General features: G+C 34.9%; 1 protein-coding gene across 1 annotated transcript; it reads left to right on the forward strand.

Moving 5' to 3' along the window:
* The first annotated feature begins 679 nt into the window (after positions 1 to 679).
* LOC127446385 (troponin T, cardiac muscle isoforms-like) lies at positions 680 to 18,655 on the forward strand. The gene is made up of 12 exons (XM_051707292.1): positions 680 to 770; positions 5,576 to 5,586; positions 10,313 to 10,436; positions 10,633 to 10,654; positions 10,780 to 10,840; positions 11,450 to 11,566; positions 12,012 to 12,089; positions 12,177 to 12,284; positions 12,368 to 12,480; positions 12,649 to 12,739; positions 13,045 to 13,085; positions 18,551 to 18,655. Exons 1-12 carry the CDS (start codon positions 680 to 682, stop codon positions 18,588 to 18,590), a joined length of 897 nt encoding a protein of 298 aa, XP_051563252.1. The 3' UTR covers positions 18,591 to 18,655.
* Positions 18,656 to 18,659: the final 4 nt, after the last annotated feature.

Consider the following 18,659-nt stretch of genomic DNA (forward strand, 5'->3'; position numbering starts at 1 on the left):
TATATACATTACAGTAATGAGTATTAAAGGGGGAAATGCATTTAATTGTCAAGCCATTATTGTCACAATGCAAATAATCTTTGTGGTCCTAAAAATAAGCTTCATTTTATGGTCACATTATATGACTTACCTCAAAGGTATTAAAATGATTCATATTTTATCCCAGTATTGACTGAAACCCAGTCAAGGGTTAAACTACTCTGCTCCTTGAACATTTTAGGATTAAATGTGTGAATAGCATTTCCATCACTGTGAAGTTCTACATATGAGTTTGAACAAGTCTTAACATTAATCTTTTTTTTATCCTCTTATTTTGATTTAAGAGCAGATCATTTACAGAGCCTTTCTGCTCCAGTTAACATGTGAGGGCATATAGTCTCTACATTAGTGTAAGATTACACTAACAGTGATTTTTTAAAGTTTGGAATTATATCATTTTTATTTTGTATACACTCAAAAATATTTTGTTCGGCCGATCGCGTCCGGGATAAGAGCAGCACAAGCATAGGTGGACACGTGCAGTGGGGTTGCTAATGGGGTGAAAGGTGGCAACGATTCTAGGGGCCCACAGGTCCAAGGAGGCCAACATCAAATTTTAAACTGTATTTTTTAATATGAAAGGGGCCTCTACCAATATACAGTTAGGGGGCCCAGAATTCATTGCTATGGCCCTGGACACATGCATGCCTCTGTGTTTGACAGACGCGGTGCATCTCTGAAGGGTGACGGGCAACAAGCTCTAATAATCGCGTATCCAGACCAGAGGAAAGGTATCCTTACTGTTGCAGTGTATGGTGCAAAACAGATTTTCTAACTGTATTTGTCTCTTTAAATATGCAACAGAATTCGTTGATAAAGAACATGACTTTAAAATATTGTAAAAAACGAACTTGCTTTATGATGTTTATTTGAATATCTATTATGTTCTTTACTGTCAGTTGTTGATAAAAAAAAATACAATAAAAAAAAGATGCATTAATATCAATCAAATATAGCGCAGAACCGGCAAAGAAACAGTGCAGCCAGGGGCGTAGATTCCGGGCAGGATGGGGGGAGTGTAAGGGGGTTTAGAGGAAAGGAGGAGGCGAGAACCGGCTTGACAACTTAAATAATAATTTATTAACCAAAAACACACAACTAAAAACACACAACTAAAAAACACAGCACAGCTGTCTGTAATTCTCTCTCTCTCGAACTGTCGTCCCCGGCCGCCTTTATCCCTCGCGCGCCCCATCAGGCTGATTGGGGACCGGGTGTGTCTCATTCCAGCCCGGCCCCGCCCTCCTCGGCTCTACAGGGAGGTAAATCCAAATTAGTCCCAAGCCCACCTACAATATTACAGATTATTCTTTGACTTAAGTTACATAAATGCTACTCAAGAAAATAATAATAATAATAATAATAACACTGTGTAACAAATTTTTTTTGTTGTTGTTGTTGTTCCTGGGTAGTAAGTGTTATTTCCTAACTGCTTATGCCTCAAAAGTATAAAAAATGGCTATTATTCCCCACAAACTTTGCTTTTGTGACCAGGACAGTGATATTTTGAAATGTACCTATTTCCAATGAGAAAATGTGCGAATTTGTGTCTTTTCGTTCTAAAATCAGAAAAAAACAACATATGAATCCAAGTTAACATATATTTATACTAAAGTAATATTCAAAGCCGTGCTGGTCCATAATGGTAACAAGTACCCGTCTCTTCCCCTGGCTCACTCGGTGCACCTCAAAGAGGATTACAACAGCGTCAAGACCTTGCTGGATGCCTTGAAGTATGATGAGTACAGCTGGGAGGTCATAGGAGACTTCGAAATGGTGGCATTCCTGATGGGTCTCCAAGGCGGTTTTACCAAGTTTCCCTGCTATCTTTGCCTTTGGGACAGCAGGGACACCAAGGCGCACTACCACAGGCAGGACTGGCCACAGCGGACCAAGTTCTCTGTGGGGAGGAACAACGTCAAGTGGGAGCCACTGGTGGACCCCCGGAAGGTGCTGATGCCACCACTGCACATCAAATTGGGCCATATGAATCAATTGGTCAGAGCTCTAGATAAGCAGTCGGCAGCCTTCAAGTACCTTCAAGACTTCTTCCCCAAGCTGTCTGAGGCAAAGGTCAAAGCCGGTGTCTTCATCAGACCACAGATAAAGAAGGATTTTGGATTCATATGTTGTTTTTTTCTGACTTTATGTGAATGAAAAGACACAGATTCACCCGTTTTCTCATTGGAAATAGGTACATTTCAAAATATCACTGTCCTGGTTACAAAAGCAAAGTTTGTGGGGAATAATAGCCATTTTCTACACTTTTGAGGCATAAGCAATTAGAAATAACACTTACTACCCAGGAACAAAAATTGTGTTACATAGTGTAATAATAATAATGCTTCTCTTAAAGTCACCAGAGTTTAATGCTTCGGTGTTGTTTTTGTCAAAAATAAATAAATGTAAAAAAAAAAAAATTAAATCTACAATAATGGTACACTTAAAATATGTTTTTAAATATAACAGAATAACAAAGAATAAAAAATGACATTTGCATGCAGTCTGTCACCTTTTTAAACTGTACGGAGTTTGCAGGTTTGGAGGTATCCTGATAATCATATCCTATAATATACAGTTTAGTTTTCTATTTAATTATTAATAACAATATAACAAATATAATAAACGTTCAGTATTTTATAGAGTAGCCTACTTCTATATTAGACTGAAGTTTTTTGCAAATAAATAAAAAGTTAAAATGTTACCAGAATGCTCTGGCTTTATACAGCTGTTTTATACAGGACTCAACAGCTACTTGGGCTGTCCTACAACACTAATAAAAGATTTGGCGAGGTGATAAACAGCCCAGATTCCCCAGCAGTGAGTGAAGACAGCAAGACACATTAATTCCTCTCTGAATGAAGGTGTGGAGACTCATCGTGTTAAGCTTTCTCATCTCCGGGGGTTAACATCCAGTGAACTCTGCAAAGAAAAACAGAGGAAATGAGCAGCAGGTCAAATTAAAGTGGCTTTCTGGGCATTTGGAAAAAGTCTAAACATTTGCAAACCTTGCCTAGACAGTATTTAGGTCAAATGTGTTTGCAACTGAATAGAAGCTGCTGTCTCAACTTTGTGTGGCCTATGTTTTGTTGGACATATTAGCATGGCGATAGCTGTTTATCAGGACATTGTGCCATAGTAAAGGTATGTTGTTTTTGAATATGGTATCATAGTAATAAAATGGTCTGCACTTATATAGCGCTTTTTTAACCTTAGCAGTTTTCAAAGCGCTATACAGTGACTCATTCACCCATTCACACACACACACTCACACCAATGACAGCAGAGATGCCATGCAAGGTGCTAGCCTGCCATTGGGAGCAACTTGGGGTTTAGTGTCTTGCCCAAGAACACTTTGTCATGTGGAGTCATGTGGGCCAGGAATCAAACCACCAACGCTGCAATTAGTGGCCAAACTGCTCTACCACCTGAGCCATAGCCACCCCAATGTGTAATATTATGTTGTTGTTTTTTTAATGGTACCATGGTAGGCCTACAGTAATACCATGTATTTTTGGAAGCAGTACCACAGTACAGTGATGGTATCAAATGGTAACACGAAGCGATATGATAGGTGTGGGTGAGCAACAGATCAATATTTGTCCTTTTTTACTATAAATTCTATCTCTGCCCAGAAGGGCCCGATATGCACAAAGAATGCGAATCGTCAAAAACAAAAGAAGAAGAATGTGAAAGGTAAAGTGGAGATTTATAAAAAATAAGACTTAAATACTGATCTGTTTCTCACCCACACTTATCATATCACTTTTGAAGATATAGATTAAACCACTGGAGTCGTATGGATTACTTTTATGCTGCCTTTATGTGCTTTCTGGACCTTCAAAGTTCTGGCCACCATTCAGTTGCATTGAATGGAACTACAGAGCTGAGATATTCTTCTTAAAATCTTAGTTTGTGTTCAGGAGAAGAAACGAAGTCATACACATCTGGGATGGCATGAGGGTGAGTAAAAATGAGAGAATTTTCATATTTGATCATAGTAAATCACTTCCTTTCAGAAGCTACATAACACAACATTTACTCTAATTTACACAAATCATCCTGTTCAAAAGTTTGCACCCCCTTGGTTCTTCTTGTGTTGCCTTCTTGAGCATCAATGAAAGTTTGCACCTTTTGTAATAGTTGTGTATGAGTCCCTCAATTGTCCCAAGCGAGAAAGCAAGTCACCGTTTGCCGATATTCAGTTCATTATGTGATGAGCTGTCTTCTCACATAAGCAGTTTATTTAGCGAACTGAATCATCTCCTCAATTGACATCCATTTAAAAATAACAGCCACTTTTTTTGCTAACCGGCTCCTCCTGGGGGAGGGAATCTGACTGATGCTATGTTAATACCATGTTTAGTAGACACTAACATGATGGAAATACCATGATAGTACCGTCTGTTACCTTCGCTGTACCATGGAACCACTACAATACTTTTCATTTACAAATAGGCAACCAAACCACCTACTGTGGTCTATATACATTTGTAAGTTTATGTTTTATTTTTAATAAAAACCTCTGTGAGACCTATCACTGCAAAACTGCCAAAGTTAGCTTATGATTACACAGTTGGGCAGTTGGATAGGGATCTATTAATAGATAACCACAGAAAATGAATGTCCTCTATTGTTCTTCTTTTGTGTGTATGTATATACTGTATGTTAAGTGTTGGATATGTATGTATTAAGGCATGTGTGGTCAGCCCACCTCTATGAGAACAGAACTTTACATATTTAGTCATGTGATCATAGTGCAATTTATATTTGATTGGGGTTTGGCTTAGGGGCACACAGCCGTTGGTAACAAACGCTTGAGTGTACCTCAACCTGACTTCCCTAAAGACAGGTAAGATGAACACAAGGGCTGTATCTCAGTAAGTCCAAATTCATGTTTTCTCTAGCAGTGGTTTTGTATGTTGGTTCCAAACACCTACCTGAAGTTTTAAATGACTGTTTATGTGAAAAAAAGCTTACAACAGGATGTTTAATGACAGGTTCCATTATGACAACTTATCCCATATGTATAAAATATATTTATACATAGCGACTATTGATGTGTTTGATGAACTGTATCTTTTTTTCTTTTTTCTTTTCCTTGGCAGAAACTGTAGAAATGTTAAATTGCATCTGGTATTCAACAATAAACTTACCCTGATAAATATTTTTTCCCGGAGTAAAAAGTGTGATACATGCCAAGGACTCCCTGAAATGTATATGTATTGAATATATTTTTACTTTGTTTATTTGTCAGACTATTTTGATTTCTGTAAAACTGTAAAATTCTGATCTTTTCATGTAACAGGTCTTCTAAACATGTCAGAGAAAGAGGAAGTTGAATATGAGTAAGTGTCTGTGATTATAGTGTGCCATTAAAGAGGATTTTGATCTCTCATAAAAACATGAGATTCTAAGTGTAGAAACAAGATCAATCACTCCCATTATTTTTTTTTATAGCTGTTGCAAAAGTTATTTGCTCCCATCAATAAAATGTAAACTCTTTGATGTTTTTTTTTTTTTTTGTTTTTTTTAGGGAGCAGGAAGGTAAGTTTTTATCTGTTTCCCTGAGTTCACCTTGTTAAACAGACAAATAATAATTATGCTTTAACTTTACACATGAAAACATCAAACATTATTTAAACCAAATACTCCTAAACAAGATTTTAGGTTTAAAACAGTACAAATATATAAGCGAAAGTGTATTTTTATATGCTATAACTGGTCACCATTTATTTTTAAACCATTGTAGTCTCCTTTTTATTTTCAGTACTTCATTGTAAATGCTCCTACAGTGTGAAAAGGGAATAAGAGTACAAATATTCATTTTTATCTCTCAATTATAATAAGGTTTTAACCCTTTAAGCTCTGAAGGTGTTTTTAAAGATTTTCTGTTTCAGTGGCATACCCAAAATTAAAGGCTTATAACTCGAAAAATCACTCAAAATTGAGCCAAAAATTTTCTTATTTTTTTTTTTTTTACATAATATATCTCTAGGTGTAAATAAGGTGGCTCCAAAAAGAGAAAAATGTTGTGTTGATACGACAAAGCAATCAAAAATGAATTTCATTCTGTGCCATTTGAGTCATCATTGAGTCTGTGTCATTTACTTGGCGCCATCACCTGGTGGCAATATGTAACACTGTGCTTCGTGTGGATTATCTAATGATCTATGCATCTGATTAGCTTGTGTGGGCTCGTTTTAAAGATAATCTCCTCCTCTAAAAAATGGTATGTGATATTGTATGTTCCGTTTATTTATTGTGATGTTATAAGCAAAAACATGGCATATAAGCAATACTAAAATAAATGTCAAAGACATATAGTTAGCGATTACTTGCTATAATTTTGTCTGTGAGTAAAACAAATAGCCTGGTTGTATTCTACTCTTTGAGAGCTTTCCAACAACATATGACACATGGCTATTCGATCAGTCTGATGTTTTTACTGATTGCAATAATATGTACAGTGCAAATTTTTTCATAAATTATCAAAATGGAACATTTCTGATTTGTCTGCAGATTTCAAAGCACTTGTTCAGTTTTGATCATAATACCTGCATGCATTGGAAAGTAGAGCTTCTAAGCTTTCAAACGACACCTATTTTGTGTTGGTCAAGACTGCAGTTGTTAATATTTTGACTATTTGTTTTTTCTCGCGTGCCTGCAGGTGCTTAAAGGGATAAACAGAATACATACTGTAATAATCATATTTCCTGGAATCCTGGAAAATTATGTTCATGGCTATAAACTTAATTTGCACTTTTGTGGGACAAATCACGTTTAGGTAATTAATGAGTTATTAAATGTAAATTATCCTTGCGTGACAAACAGTTTAAATAAAGGAGGATCAAAAAATACCATTTACATTCTTCTGATTATTCATACTGACTAAAAGTGATTAAAAAGAGTGCATAGAATTTATGCTCATAATAACGAAAAATGTTTTTTATGCCATCTAGTGTCTACGATTCATCTATATGATTCTATGATTTTTTGATTACCAAAAAACATAATTTTGACTCGCCCCTTGTTTATTAAAAAAGGTGGTTACAGTGAGGCACTTAAAATGGAAGTGAATGGAGCCAATAAATGTTACAATACACAAAAGTATTTAAAAGTATAGCTGTAGGATGTAAGCATTATATATGTTAAGATTATTTCAGTGAGATAAAATCATTTACTAACCTTTCCCGTGTAAAGTTATATTTAATACTGGGATTACATGGTTGTATATTGGATATAACTTTACACAGAAGAAGTTGGTAAGCGATTTTATCTCACTAAACTCATGTCAGCATGTATATTGTTTACATCTTGTGGCTATACTTTTAAAACGGTGTGTATTTTAATGTCTATTTACCGGCCCCATTCACTTCCATTAAAGTGTCCCACAATGTTTGCTTGTTTTTAAATAAAGGGAGTGACGAGTCAAAATGATTACTATGCCACAAATGCTGTCAAATGACCTTAACTTGTATGGAACCCAGAACATTCCTTTAATCCACGATGGAGTAACTGTAGTGAAAAAATTCCAGTTGGTTGTGAACATGCAGTGAATTAGAGAAGAGAGTTAATGTGTTGTATACACTGTTGAGAGGCACTGTTGTTTGCAGTACAATGACACTCTATCTCTATCCCTATTTTGGCCAGCCTAAATGAGAATCAGGTTTCCACCCTGTAGAAGATCCAGTTTTGTGCATTAGCTCTTGGGCTTTTACCCTGAAAAAATGTTACCTTATTGACCAGGGGTGGAGAGAGTACTGAAATACATGGAATCCAAAAGTCTAAAACTACGTTGAAAATCTGGATTTCTTTTTTCCTTTTTAACCTGGAAATAAACAGAAAGCAAATTAAGTTCAATGAAGACGAAGTATTTAAGATACTCTTTTGTACAGACGTTTTCAGTCAAAATGCTGAAAATATTATTTGTTTGGAAACATTTTGTATTACATTATAAAAAGAAAGATGCAAAGTGGTCTCAGACTCAGGATGCCTTTAACAAAGCGATGTATTTTGAGCACAAACTGTTCATCTTTAGCCCACTAAGACATGCATAACCAAACAAGGGTTATTCAGGGAGACAAATGTAGCTGTTTAGTTTGTTTATGTTGCACATATTTGTATGTGCCTTAATGTCCCAACCTGCTCTCTGTTCATTAGAAAATATCAGAAAAAGAGGAATTAGGGTGTGTGTGGCTATATTATGTTCTTTTGGCAAGAGAAGCTGATGTTTTATTAAAGTACCTGGAAAAGGGTGTGTTTATGTATTGCTGGATTAGTAGAAAGGTGAAGTATCAGGACCAGCAGTTTTCCAAAACGACATTATGTAATGCAACTTCATCCACAAGTGTAATCATCGATTGTGCCAATGTGAACTGGGCATGATTTCTTTACGCTGCCATGCAAGTGGTCATATACAGTTGGCCGAAAAAGTATCTGGACACTTAAGCCAAACTAATAAATGTATAAAAGTCATTGCATTAAATTACAGAATCTTAAACCAAGTGGTGTTTTTTGGAAAGACAGATAGCACAAGCACACATTGTACACAAAAAAGCTGGTTTGGTTTTTAAATGTTAATGGGCTTTGTGGTGGAAGTGTGTGTGCATTTAAGATGCATACATTGCTTAGTTGCGGGCCACATGCATGATTATTTTCTCACCGTGCTTTCTGCATCTGCTTTGCCCAGAGGAAGTTTTAGAGGAGGAGGATGAAGGTAGTCCTGCTTTTGCTAATGCTATATTGCTAATGCCACACCTAATGAAACATTAGATTTCCCTGTACTGGACCAAACTTTGGGTCAATCTCACGAAACCTGTCAAGGTCATATTTCACCCTAAAATCATAAGGAAAATCAAATTAGAAATAATATTTGCATAAAGAAAATGAAGCCTATTTTTAGGACCACTGTGGCATAAGCACATTTCCCCCCTAATTCTCATTACTGAATTGGAAATATATCTAATTCTCATTATTGTAACGTGAAAAAATAGGCTAATGATATAATATTGATATTGAAAGAATTTTTTTAGGGCTGCAAATCAATTAAAAATGTTAATTGAATTAATTACATGGTGTGCCGATTAATTAATCGAATTAATTGCTATTAATCACATATATAAATATTTGCTGATTGGATTTGCGCCCCTTCAAGCTGTGTTTTGAATGCAAGAACGCATTCTCGTGTTGTGTTGTCTGCTGAAGTCAGTTTGGTTTGTTTTCTGTATAAGCTGCGCATTGCCTATACAGCTGAAGTTTCTCTTACTGCCCCCTGAAGAAAATAGGTGGTATTTTAAGCTTAAATTGCTCAGGAATATTCCTTATTATGGTTTGGGGACATGATTAATTGAGTAGCTTTTTTTAACGCATTCTTTTTTATATGATTAATTGCACTGAATTAACACGATAAATAGACAGCCCTAGTATTTACTGTATATATCATGATAGTACTTGTTATACTGCCTTTAATTTATACAGATTTTAATGAAAAACAAACAAATAAGAAAACGATTTTGTACAGACAGGATGATTTTAATTATTGTATTACAGCTTTTGAGATGAGAATGTAATTAAATCGTTAGAGACAATAATGAGAATTACAAAGAAACTTTAAAGTAAAACTTAAGAATTAAGGTGGAAAATTGGCTTAATTTTCATGAAAATAATGTCATCATGCAAAAAATCTGGTCCAAAAAATAGGCTTCATTTTCTTCATGGAAAATACAATTTCTTATGTTTGTTTTTTCGTTCTTTTTTATTTTGGGGTGAAATACCTGACTTATTTTTGCGATATTCGCCATGCTTCCAAAACCTTGTACATGCTTTTACAAAATGCATAATGCATGTTAATATAAATAAAAGTGAAATATATGCAATTATTATTATAATTATTCATAACTACCTAAGAACTTAATGACAATAATAATTACGTATAACTGAGAAATGAAAGTAACACAGATAATGTGTAATGATGCAAAAGAAACTAATTTGAATCCCATATGAGATCTACAAATGTATCCTTTACAATAAACAACACACAGTAATTACACTTAATCATTTGTACACAGAACATTTTTAACTGAGAAAAATATCAACAATCCATCATCTTTAAGTAGTTTTGATATTTAAGCACTTTAGTAAAATACTTTTTTAACTTGGAATACTTTAAATACAAAGATGACTGACCGGATTTACTAGAAAAAGATACAGTCATTTGCACAAAACTGCTTTTTGCTAAGATTCTTGGTTCTGATTAGAGATGTTCCTTTAGGGGTCTTGTTGTAACACTTTGGGCTTTTGGACAAGTGCTGTGTATTTCCATGTGTCAGCACTGCTGTCACAGTTGACATGGCTGCTTTCTTATTTAGATGCTGTCGAGGAGCCCGGGGAGGAAGGTAAACCTGTAATTTATTAGACTCTATAAAAACAGGTTTTATCTTAGAAACTGTCCTCTGATGACCTATTTGACTGACTTCATCAGCATTACTTATTTGGTAGTATGTAATTTTAAATATTGTGCTTTTTTAATTTGGGTTGTTTTTTTGTTTTTTTGTCCAAACCCTTTTCCTTCTCAATGCCTGAATGGTGCAGAAGAAGCAAAACCAAAGCCAAAGTGAGTGCAATTTTGACCATTAAAAAGCCATATGTACCCAAATATAAAAACATTTGCATGACAAAAAATGTTTTTTGTTTTTTGTTGTTGTTGTTGTTGTTGTTGATGATGATGATGATTATAAGACCTTTCGTGCAAGCTTTGGTGCCTCCCAAAATTCCTGATGGAGAGAAAGTTGATTTTGATGTGAGTACACATCTATTTTATTTTAAATATTTTATTTAATGTTATTTCATATTTCACTTTATTTTATTTTTTATTTTAAATGTATTATTTTATGTTGGGTTTATTATTTTATTTCAGATTTTCTATTTTAATTTAATTAAATTGTATAATTTTTTATTTTATTTACTGTTTTATTTTATTTCAAATTTTACCTTACTTTCTATTTTATTTTACTATTTTATGTAAGATTTCTTTTATTTCGGATTTTCTATTTTAAAAATAAATGTTATTTTATTTTATTTTATTTTAATGTATTTTTTTTTTTTTTAGTTGTATGTACTTCCTAAATTATTTACATGGTATTGTTATTGTATTTGCACTACTGCTATTTTACTTCGCACTATTTACCTTGTCTGTAACTAGACTGCAAAAGCTTTCGCAATACAAACACTGTATATGTTACCTGTCATGGCTGTAAATCACACTGAACTGAAAACTAAACAATGTTATATGACCTCAACTTAGAGGCTCTTGTAGCACTACAGTGCCATAAAACATGTGCTGTGAATAGGTTTTACTATACATTACTACTTTTACATAATGACTTTTACATTAAAACTGTATCCTCAGGATATTCATCGCAAACGTATGGAAAAGGACCTGACGGAGCTGCAGACGCTCATTGAAGCACACTTCGAGAACAGAAAGAAAGAAGAAGAAGAACTAATCAGCCTCACCCAACGAATTGTAAGACTTTTTTTTTTATCTCGTAAAACATTACTACATAATTGCATCAAATGATTTTCATATATATATATATATATATATTACAGAAAAATGTGTTTCATTCTCTACCATTGTACCTGGTTTATGGGTTAAGATAAGTCCAGTCAACATATTTTCGAAATGTAAATGTTGTATTTTGGATGATGGTGTGTTGGCATCCCCAACAGAATTCTTAACAAGCTCTACAAGCAAGACATAACTGGTCATCAGCTTCATCAGAATTAATCAACATAAACCAGCGTGGAACTTTTTGCGAGCCAATGCTGATCTTTCCAAAACATTGTGGCTAGTTTATGGGTTAAGATAAGACTAGCGAACATTTCTGTCGAAATAAACCATTTCATCAGTGTTCAATATTGTCAACTGGAATGAGTTTACTTGTCTTGGGGTTCTTTTTTCATATCAGGAGAACCGCAGGGCAGAACGAGCCGAGCAGCAGAGGATTCGCACTGAGCGAGACAAAGAACGTCAAAACAAACTAGCAGTAAGTTCCTTCAAGAACATTGAGCAGTAGCTCTAGAAAGTAGTGGAATGCTTCCTATTTTCTCATAATATATTTGTTTCTTTCCAGGAAGAAAAGGCACGAAAAGAGGAAGAGGAGGCAAAGAGGAAGGCTGATGATGATGCGAAGAAGAAAAAAGTTCTTGCTAGCTTTCAGTATATGGGATATATGCAGAGGGTAATGACCAGGAGCTGCTCAAAGGTCAAAAGTCATGCTGCATAGCTGCCACGAATGCTTACTCTCTGTTTTGTGATTGACAGACAGACAAAAGGGGTGGGCCAAAGAAGCAAACAGAGAGAGAGAAGAAAAGAGCGATTCTTAGCGAACGCCGTAAGGAGCTAAACATTGTAAACCTCAGTGAGGACAAGCTCAGGTAACAAAGATATCAAAACACAACTTCACTGCAATGTGACATACCTCTGCCAAAGTGATATTTACGGCTTTAAAGTAGCTTTAACATGTACAGAAACATGAAGCTATAGGCTGTTGGCACACATTCATGGACTGGTTAATCATGTTTCACATACGTGGTTTCATGCAGAGAGGCCGCAAACGAACTCTGGAAGTGGATCCGGCAACTAGAAGCAGAGAAATTCGAACTGCAATACAAATATGCATGCCAGAAATATGAGGTAAGGTTTCGTTCACACATTGTACTGGCCTAAATTGAAAAAATAAATAAATAGTATCATCAGTACAGGATGTGACAGCAGAAAGTCGTAATGTTAAAAGAGGTCTTTAAATGCAGTCATGTTTATTGACATGTCATACAATTATCAGTTATGGATACATGCAGTCACACCCATGCTAGATCTCAACTTGTGATCTCGTCATTGGGCCATTTCCCAGAAATGGAATTTGACTCACAACAGAAGGAAGAAAGGTGTTCGACAATGAATCATCAATGAATCATAATTGTGATTTTTCTCTCACACAGATTACTGTACTTAGAAATCGAGTCACTGATCACCAAAAGACGTGAGTAACTTGTGGTGCTGATCTATCAATCCAGATCTAAGGCTTGGTTAAATGCCATATTTCAATTTTCTGCTCTCGTTTTGTTTATTAAATGACCTATAAAAGGAATAGGTCACCCAAAAATTAAATTTTCATTATTTACTCACCCCCAAATCATTTCAAATCTGTATTCTATTATCTTCTCTGTGCAAAACAAAACAAGAAATCTTTGAAGAATCACAGCTCTTGCCACATCCACACTAATTCATTTTTTGGTTGAAAATGCATTGATTTTGTTTCGTTTACACCTCTCATCCACACTGAAACAGCGTTTTCCTCCCCCAAAAACAGAGACTTTCGAAAATACTCACTGGCGTTAGAAAAAAGATAAAGTAATATGGTTTAGTGTGGACATGGCTTTAAATTCGGTTACATTTTCAAATAAAGACTCTTCAGGAATTTTGGTCTGTTCCACCACAAAGCTTATGTATGGCTTGGCTTCAGAAGACATAAAAAGTCATATGGACTACTTTAACAGATTTAAATAGTGTAAATTCATAATTAGGTCAATAGAAGTCAATAATCAGTGATGCTTGCTTTATTATTATTGCGCTGACCTTCGTTTAGGGACTTTCCAAAATCCCTAAACCAATTCATCTTCTTCCATTAAAACTGTGGCACGTAGCTTGTGTCGCATTTGTCGCACATTCTAGATGAGGTGTGCTTTGAATTTTATAAGCTATTGAACGTACGATGTTCGCCCAGCGGGCGAAAATACAGGTGAAAAAAACCATTAGTTCCGGAACAGAAAATCATGGAGACATAGGGGTGGCCTCTTTTCACTTTGGGTGTTCCAAGGTTCTTGTTACTGTATCACTCACATTTGCTTCAGAAAATGATCCTATCTTGTTTATTTTATGATTCATGCTCGAGAGTAAATCAAGTGTGCAATTACGAAGAATGCGGAATTAGATTAACATAAAAAATAATTTTACATTTGGGCCACATTCACCGATAGTAGCCAAAGCTATGCAACCCCTACAGGTGTAAAATATCCAATTTCAAGCAACCCGTGAACATTTCACAATCTATCATGCTGCCTTCACCAGAGATACAAATAGTGATGAGCGGTAGCCCTAAAATAACATACTTGATCTCACTGGCTTCAAATAGAGACAGGTCAGATGTGTAATAAAGACCCAGCTAAGACGTGTAATGCTGCTAGGCTAATCTAGCACAGCATCATATTTCCAAAACTTTCTTTGTAGAGTAACAGTTGGTGCTTTGTTGTGGCAAGGCCTTTGACTGGGCCCCCTGGGATCGAGTACGTACGTACCTAAAGCTACATCTGAAGGAAATACACAACCACCAAGCTGCGTGTTGCCCCTGCTGAAAAAAAGCATAAACCTGTCTAAGGTTGTATGCTGGTCTCTCAGCCAGACCAAGCTGGTTAGACTGGTCTGTTTTGATGGCTTTAACAGGTTTTGGGAGATCAGCTAGACCAGCTGAACACCAATGTCCAAAAACATGGCATAAGCATGGATTTTCCATGAGATATTTTTATGGTACCATATACTTTTTTGTAATGGACAACAGCATGTGTGGACAGCTGCAAAACAGCCTTGTGTACTTTAATACACTACGCTCACTATAAATTAACAAACAACAAACGTGCTATTTCAAATAGTTCACGTCTAAATCAGCAGTCTATTCCATCGCTCAGTGGACTTCCACTAGTAAAATCCACTTGTAAAACCCCATGCACCTGTGTGCTGGATACAGTGTTAGGGAAACTAATTTAAAAGTGTTTGTTTGCTACTTTGAAACTACAAGCTATTTATCAGTTAGATATTTTAGTAGTTAGCTATTTCGAAAAGATAGAATGCTAGAAAGCTAGCTATTTATCAGGTAGATATTTTAATAAAATAGTTAACTAGAAAGTTATCTATTTATCACTTAGCTACTTTAGTAGTTAGCAAGTTATTAAGATAGAAACATAGAACGATAGCTATTTATCAGTTAGCTATTTTAATCAGCTAGAGATTTAGAAAGCTAGCTATTTATCAGTTAGCTATTTTGAAAAGATAGAAAGCTAGCTATTTATTAGGTAGCTATTTTAATAAAATAGTTAACTAGAAAGCTCTCTATTTAGCAGTTAGCTATTTTAGTAGTTAGCTATTTTAATGAGATAGAAACATAGAACAATAGCTATTTATCAGGTAGCTATTTTAGTAGTTAACTATTTTGATAAGTTAAACTAGAAAGCTGGCTATTTATCAGTTAGCTATTTTAATCTGCTAGAGATCTAGAAAGCTAGCTATTTAGCAGTTAGCTATTTTAATAAGATAGAAAGCTAGCTATTTAGCAGTTAGCTATTTTAGTAGTTTGCTATTTTGATAAGATAAACTAGACAGCTAGGTATATATCAGTTAGCTATTTTAATATTATAGAAAACTAGAAAGCTAGCTCTTTATCAGTTGCTATTTTAATATGACAGAAAACTAGAAAGCTAGCTATTTATCAATTAGCTATTTTGAAAAGCTAGAAAGCTAGAAAGCTAGCTATTTATCAGGTAGCTATTTTAATCTGCTAGAGATCTAGAAAGCTAGCTATTTAGCAGTTAGCTATTTTAATAAGATAGAAAGCTAGCTATTTAGCAGTTAGCTATTTTAGTAGTTAGCTATTTTGATAAGATAAACTAGAAAGCTAGGTATCAGTTTGCTATTTTAATATGATAGAAAACTAGAAAGCTAGCCATTCATCAGTTAGCTATTTTAGTAGATATTTTAATAAGATACAAAACTAGAAAGCTAGCTATTTTATCAGTTTTCTATTTTAATAATATAGGAAACTAGAAAGCTAGCTATTTTAGTAGTTAGCTATTTTAGTATATATTTTAATAAGATAGAAAACTAGAACGCTGGCTTTATCAGTTAGCTATTTCAGTAGTTAGCTATTTTGATAAGATAATCTATAAAGCTAGCTATTTACCAGTTAGCTATTTTAACCAGCTAGAGAACTAGAAAGCTAGCTATTTCAGTAGTTAGCTATTTTGATAAGATAATCTATAAAGCTAGCTATTTACCAGTTAGCTATTTTAACCAGCTAGAGAACTAGAAAGCTAGCTATTTATCAGTTAGCTATTTTGATAGGATAATCTAGAAAGCTAGCTATTTATCAGTTAGCTATTTTAATCAGTTAAAGAACTAGAAAGCTAGCTATTTACCAGTTAGCTATTTTAATCAGCTAGAGAACTAGAAAGCTAGCTATTTATCAGTTAGCTATTTTAGTAGCTATTTTAATAAGATAGAAAACTATAAAGCTAGCTGTTTAGAAGTTATCCATTGTATTAATTAGCTATTTTAATAAGCTAGAAAACACCATATAACTTAAACCATTTGCTGGAAAAAGTAGCCCGTTAAATGCCACTATTTTGAAAACAGCTGAGCTACTGTTAAAGTACTTATACATAGAGTTAAGTTAGTAGCTATAGTAACTAGTTACTCCAACACAATTATGACACAATTAGGATTATGACATGTTTCAAGCTGAAAACTTGACTCCTCCCTGACTCATGCCAAATCTGTCTTGAATTGCACAGTTGTTTTGAGTAATCTGACTAGTGCTTAATAACATTAGCTAAGCTATAATGCCATTGTGATGTTTAATCAGGTTTGGCACAAGAGTGGGCACAAATACAAAGTGTATGACAAAGAACCTTTGTTTATCTTGTTCTAGCTATGCTTGCCTTTTCAGGAGCACACATTATGAGACAAGAGATTTCTTGCAGTTTATCTAAGCCTTTCGTTCAAGGAAACACACTGAAAAGTTCTCTAAAGAGCAATCAAAGGTTTAAGTGTCTAAAATGTCAGAGGACTTAATGGCTCAGTTACTGTCTGACTGGCACAAAGAAGGGCATTCTGGGAGTGGCATGAGAATGGAGACAGACAGCTGTTAAAGGGTTCGAGAGGAAGGTCATTTCACAGTGGTGTTTAGTGGGTCAGACTGACCAGGGGCTTCTGGGAGATCACGCTGAAAGCACCCAAAGAATGTAGAGGGGTTTTGGAGGGCAGAGGGTGGAATGATGACAGATTTTTCTAGTATGACCCAGCTACTGCCTAAAGATACAGATGACAGATGTGGACAAATCCACCTGTTACAAAGCAGGGTTAATCTGTTGCGGATAAAATAAGAAACAAGGATTTTGTTAGCACCTAGTGTATTGGTTATATCATCCTACTCTCTTAAAAATAAGGATGCAGTGAGAAACTAAAGGTTGAGTTTTGTGAACATAGTCTCGTGAAATCTTAAGATGTTGTACGATTTGGCTCTTACGATAAGATACGACTCAAAATCAATCCAATACAGGCATCAAATTTTAGCTTGCCTGCTATCCAACACTTTATTTTAAGAAAGGAAAAATGTGAACAAATTTGGTTACTCATTCCATATTTACTTATGCAATACACATGAATGATGTACATGTCAGTAACCTGTCACTTGCTTCTGTGGTCTCATTCCAAATCCTGATGTTTTCTTTTTTCCGTGGTACACAAAAGTTATTTTCTAATTAAATCATTGTAAGGTTTATGGTTTGAATACGGGGTTACACTTTATGGTTAGGTTTAGGGTTAAAACTTCATAATTGTTTATTTTTGTCAGGTTAGGCTTAGGTTAAAAAGTCAGGTTAGCGTTAGGCCAGCTAGTTCATTTTTGATTGCTTGGTGCCATCGGAGAACCTCTTTAAGTTCCACAAATAACTTTTTATTCTTTAGTTCTTTAGAACAGTGGTCCTTAACCACCAAAAATGGGCTTCAGGTCTGTTCTGACTGGTTTGAGGATAGTAGGGAAAAAACTATGCTAGATGCAAATACCAAATCCAAATAAACATAACTGTGCACGTAGAATAACATAATAAATAGGATTGTCAACATTTAAATGGGAGGAGAAAACACTTTCCATTTGTTATTGACGTCAAAGGCTGTGCATCCAATCACACTCTACAGTACTTTGGCACAAATACATCAGTCAGTTGGTAGAAGCTAGCAAAATTAGATAGATGCCAACACTGACAGATTGCATGACATACACTTATCCTCAAAAACCTAAACAAAAAAATGCATGGTAAAAGAAAGTACACCCAGAATGTGCTTTAAAGAAGAAACCAATTAGCTGTATTGAAGCACCTGAAATGGAACATCAAAAAACATATTTCTCAAAACTCCTATATAGCCAAAAAGGTGCTTGGTAAGAAGAGGTTTTCTTGGCTAAAGTAATGCAAAAAAATAAATAATACATAGAAGAACCTTTATTTTTTAAGAGTATATCACCAAAATATTGGCATATGACCAAGAACATTATGTTCTGATACTTAAGGTCTAATTTTGAGTATTCACATTTTATACTGCACGGTTCATACTCATTATATTTACTGATGTAAATATATTTATAAATAAAACATTTGTAATAAATGGTTTTTATTTTAGTACCAAAGGCTCTAGGACTAAGAGGGGCCTGAGAAAATAGAGCATCTCCAGGAAGATGATGACAACAAGAACAACAACCTCCACCCTTATTAAGAACAAATGAAAATGT

Source organism: Myxocyprinus asiaticus, chromosome 9, assembly GCF_019703515.2.
Source record: "Myxocyprinus asiaticus isolate MX2 ecotype Aquarium Trade chromosome 9, UBuf_Myxa_2, whole genome shotgun sequence".
NCBI classification, from domain to species: Eukaryota; Metazoa; Chordata; class Actinopteri; order Cypriniformes; family Catostomidae; genus Myxocyprinus; species Myxocyprinus asiaticus.

Excerpts from the sequence above, each read along its gene's own strand:
- LOC127446385 (XM_051707292.1), top strand. The coding sequence starts at position 680 with ATGCATGCCTCTGTGTTTGACAGACGCGGTGCATCTCTGAAGGGTGAC. Across the intron at positions 10,841-11,449 it reads GAGAGAAAGTTGATTTTGAT|GATATTCATCGCAAACGTAT; the intron begins GTGAGTACACAT and ends CTGTATCCTCAG. Across the intron at positions 13,086-18,550 it reads GTCACTGATCACCAAAAGAC|TACCAAAGGCTCTAGGACTA; the intron begins GTGAGTAACTTG and ends TTTTTATTTTAG.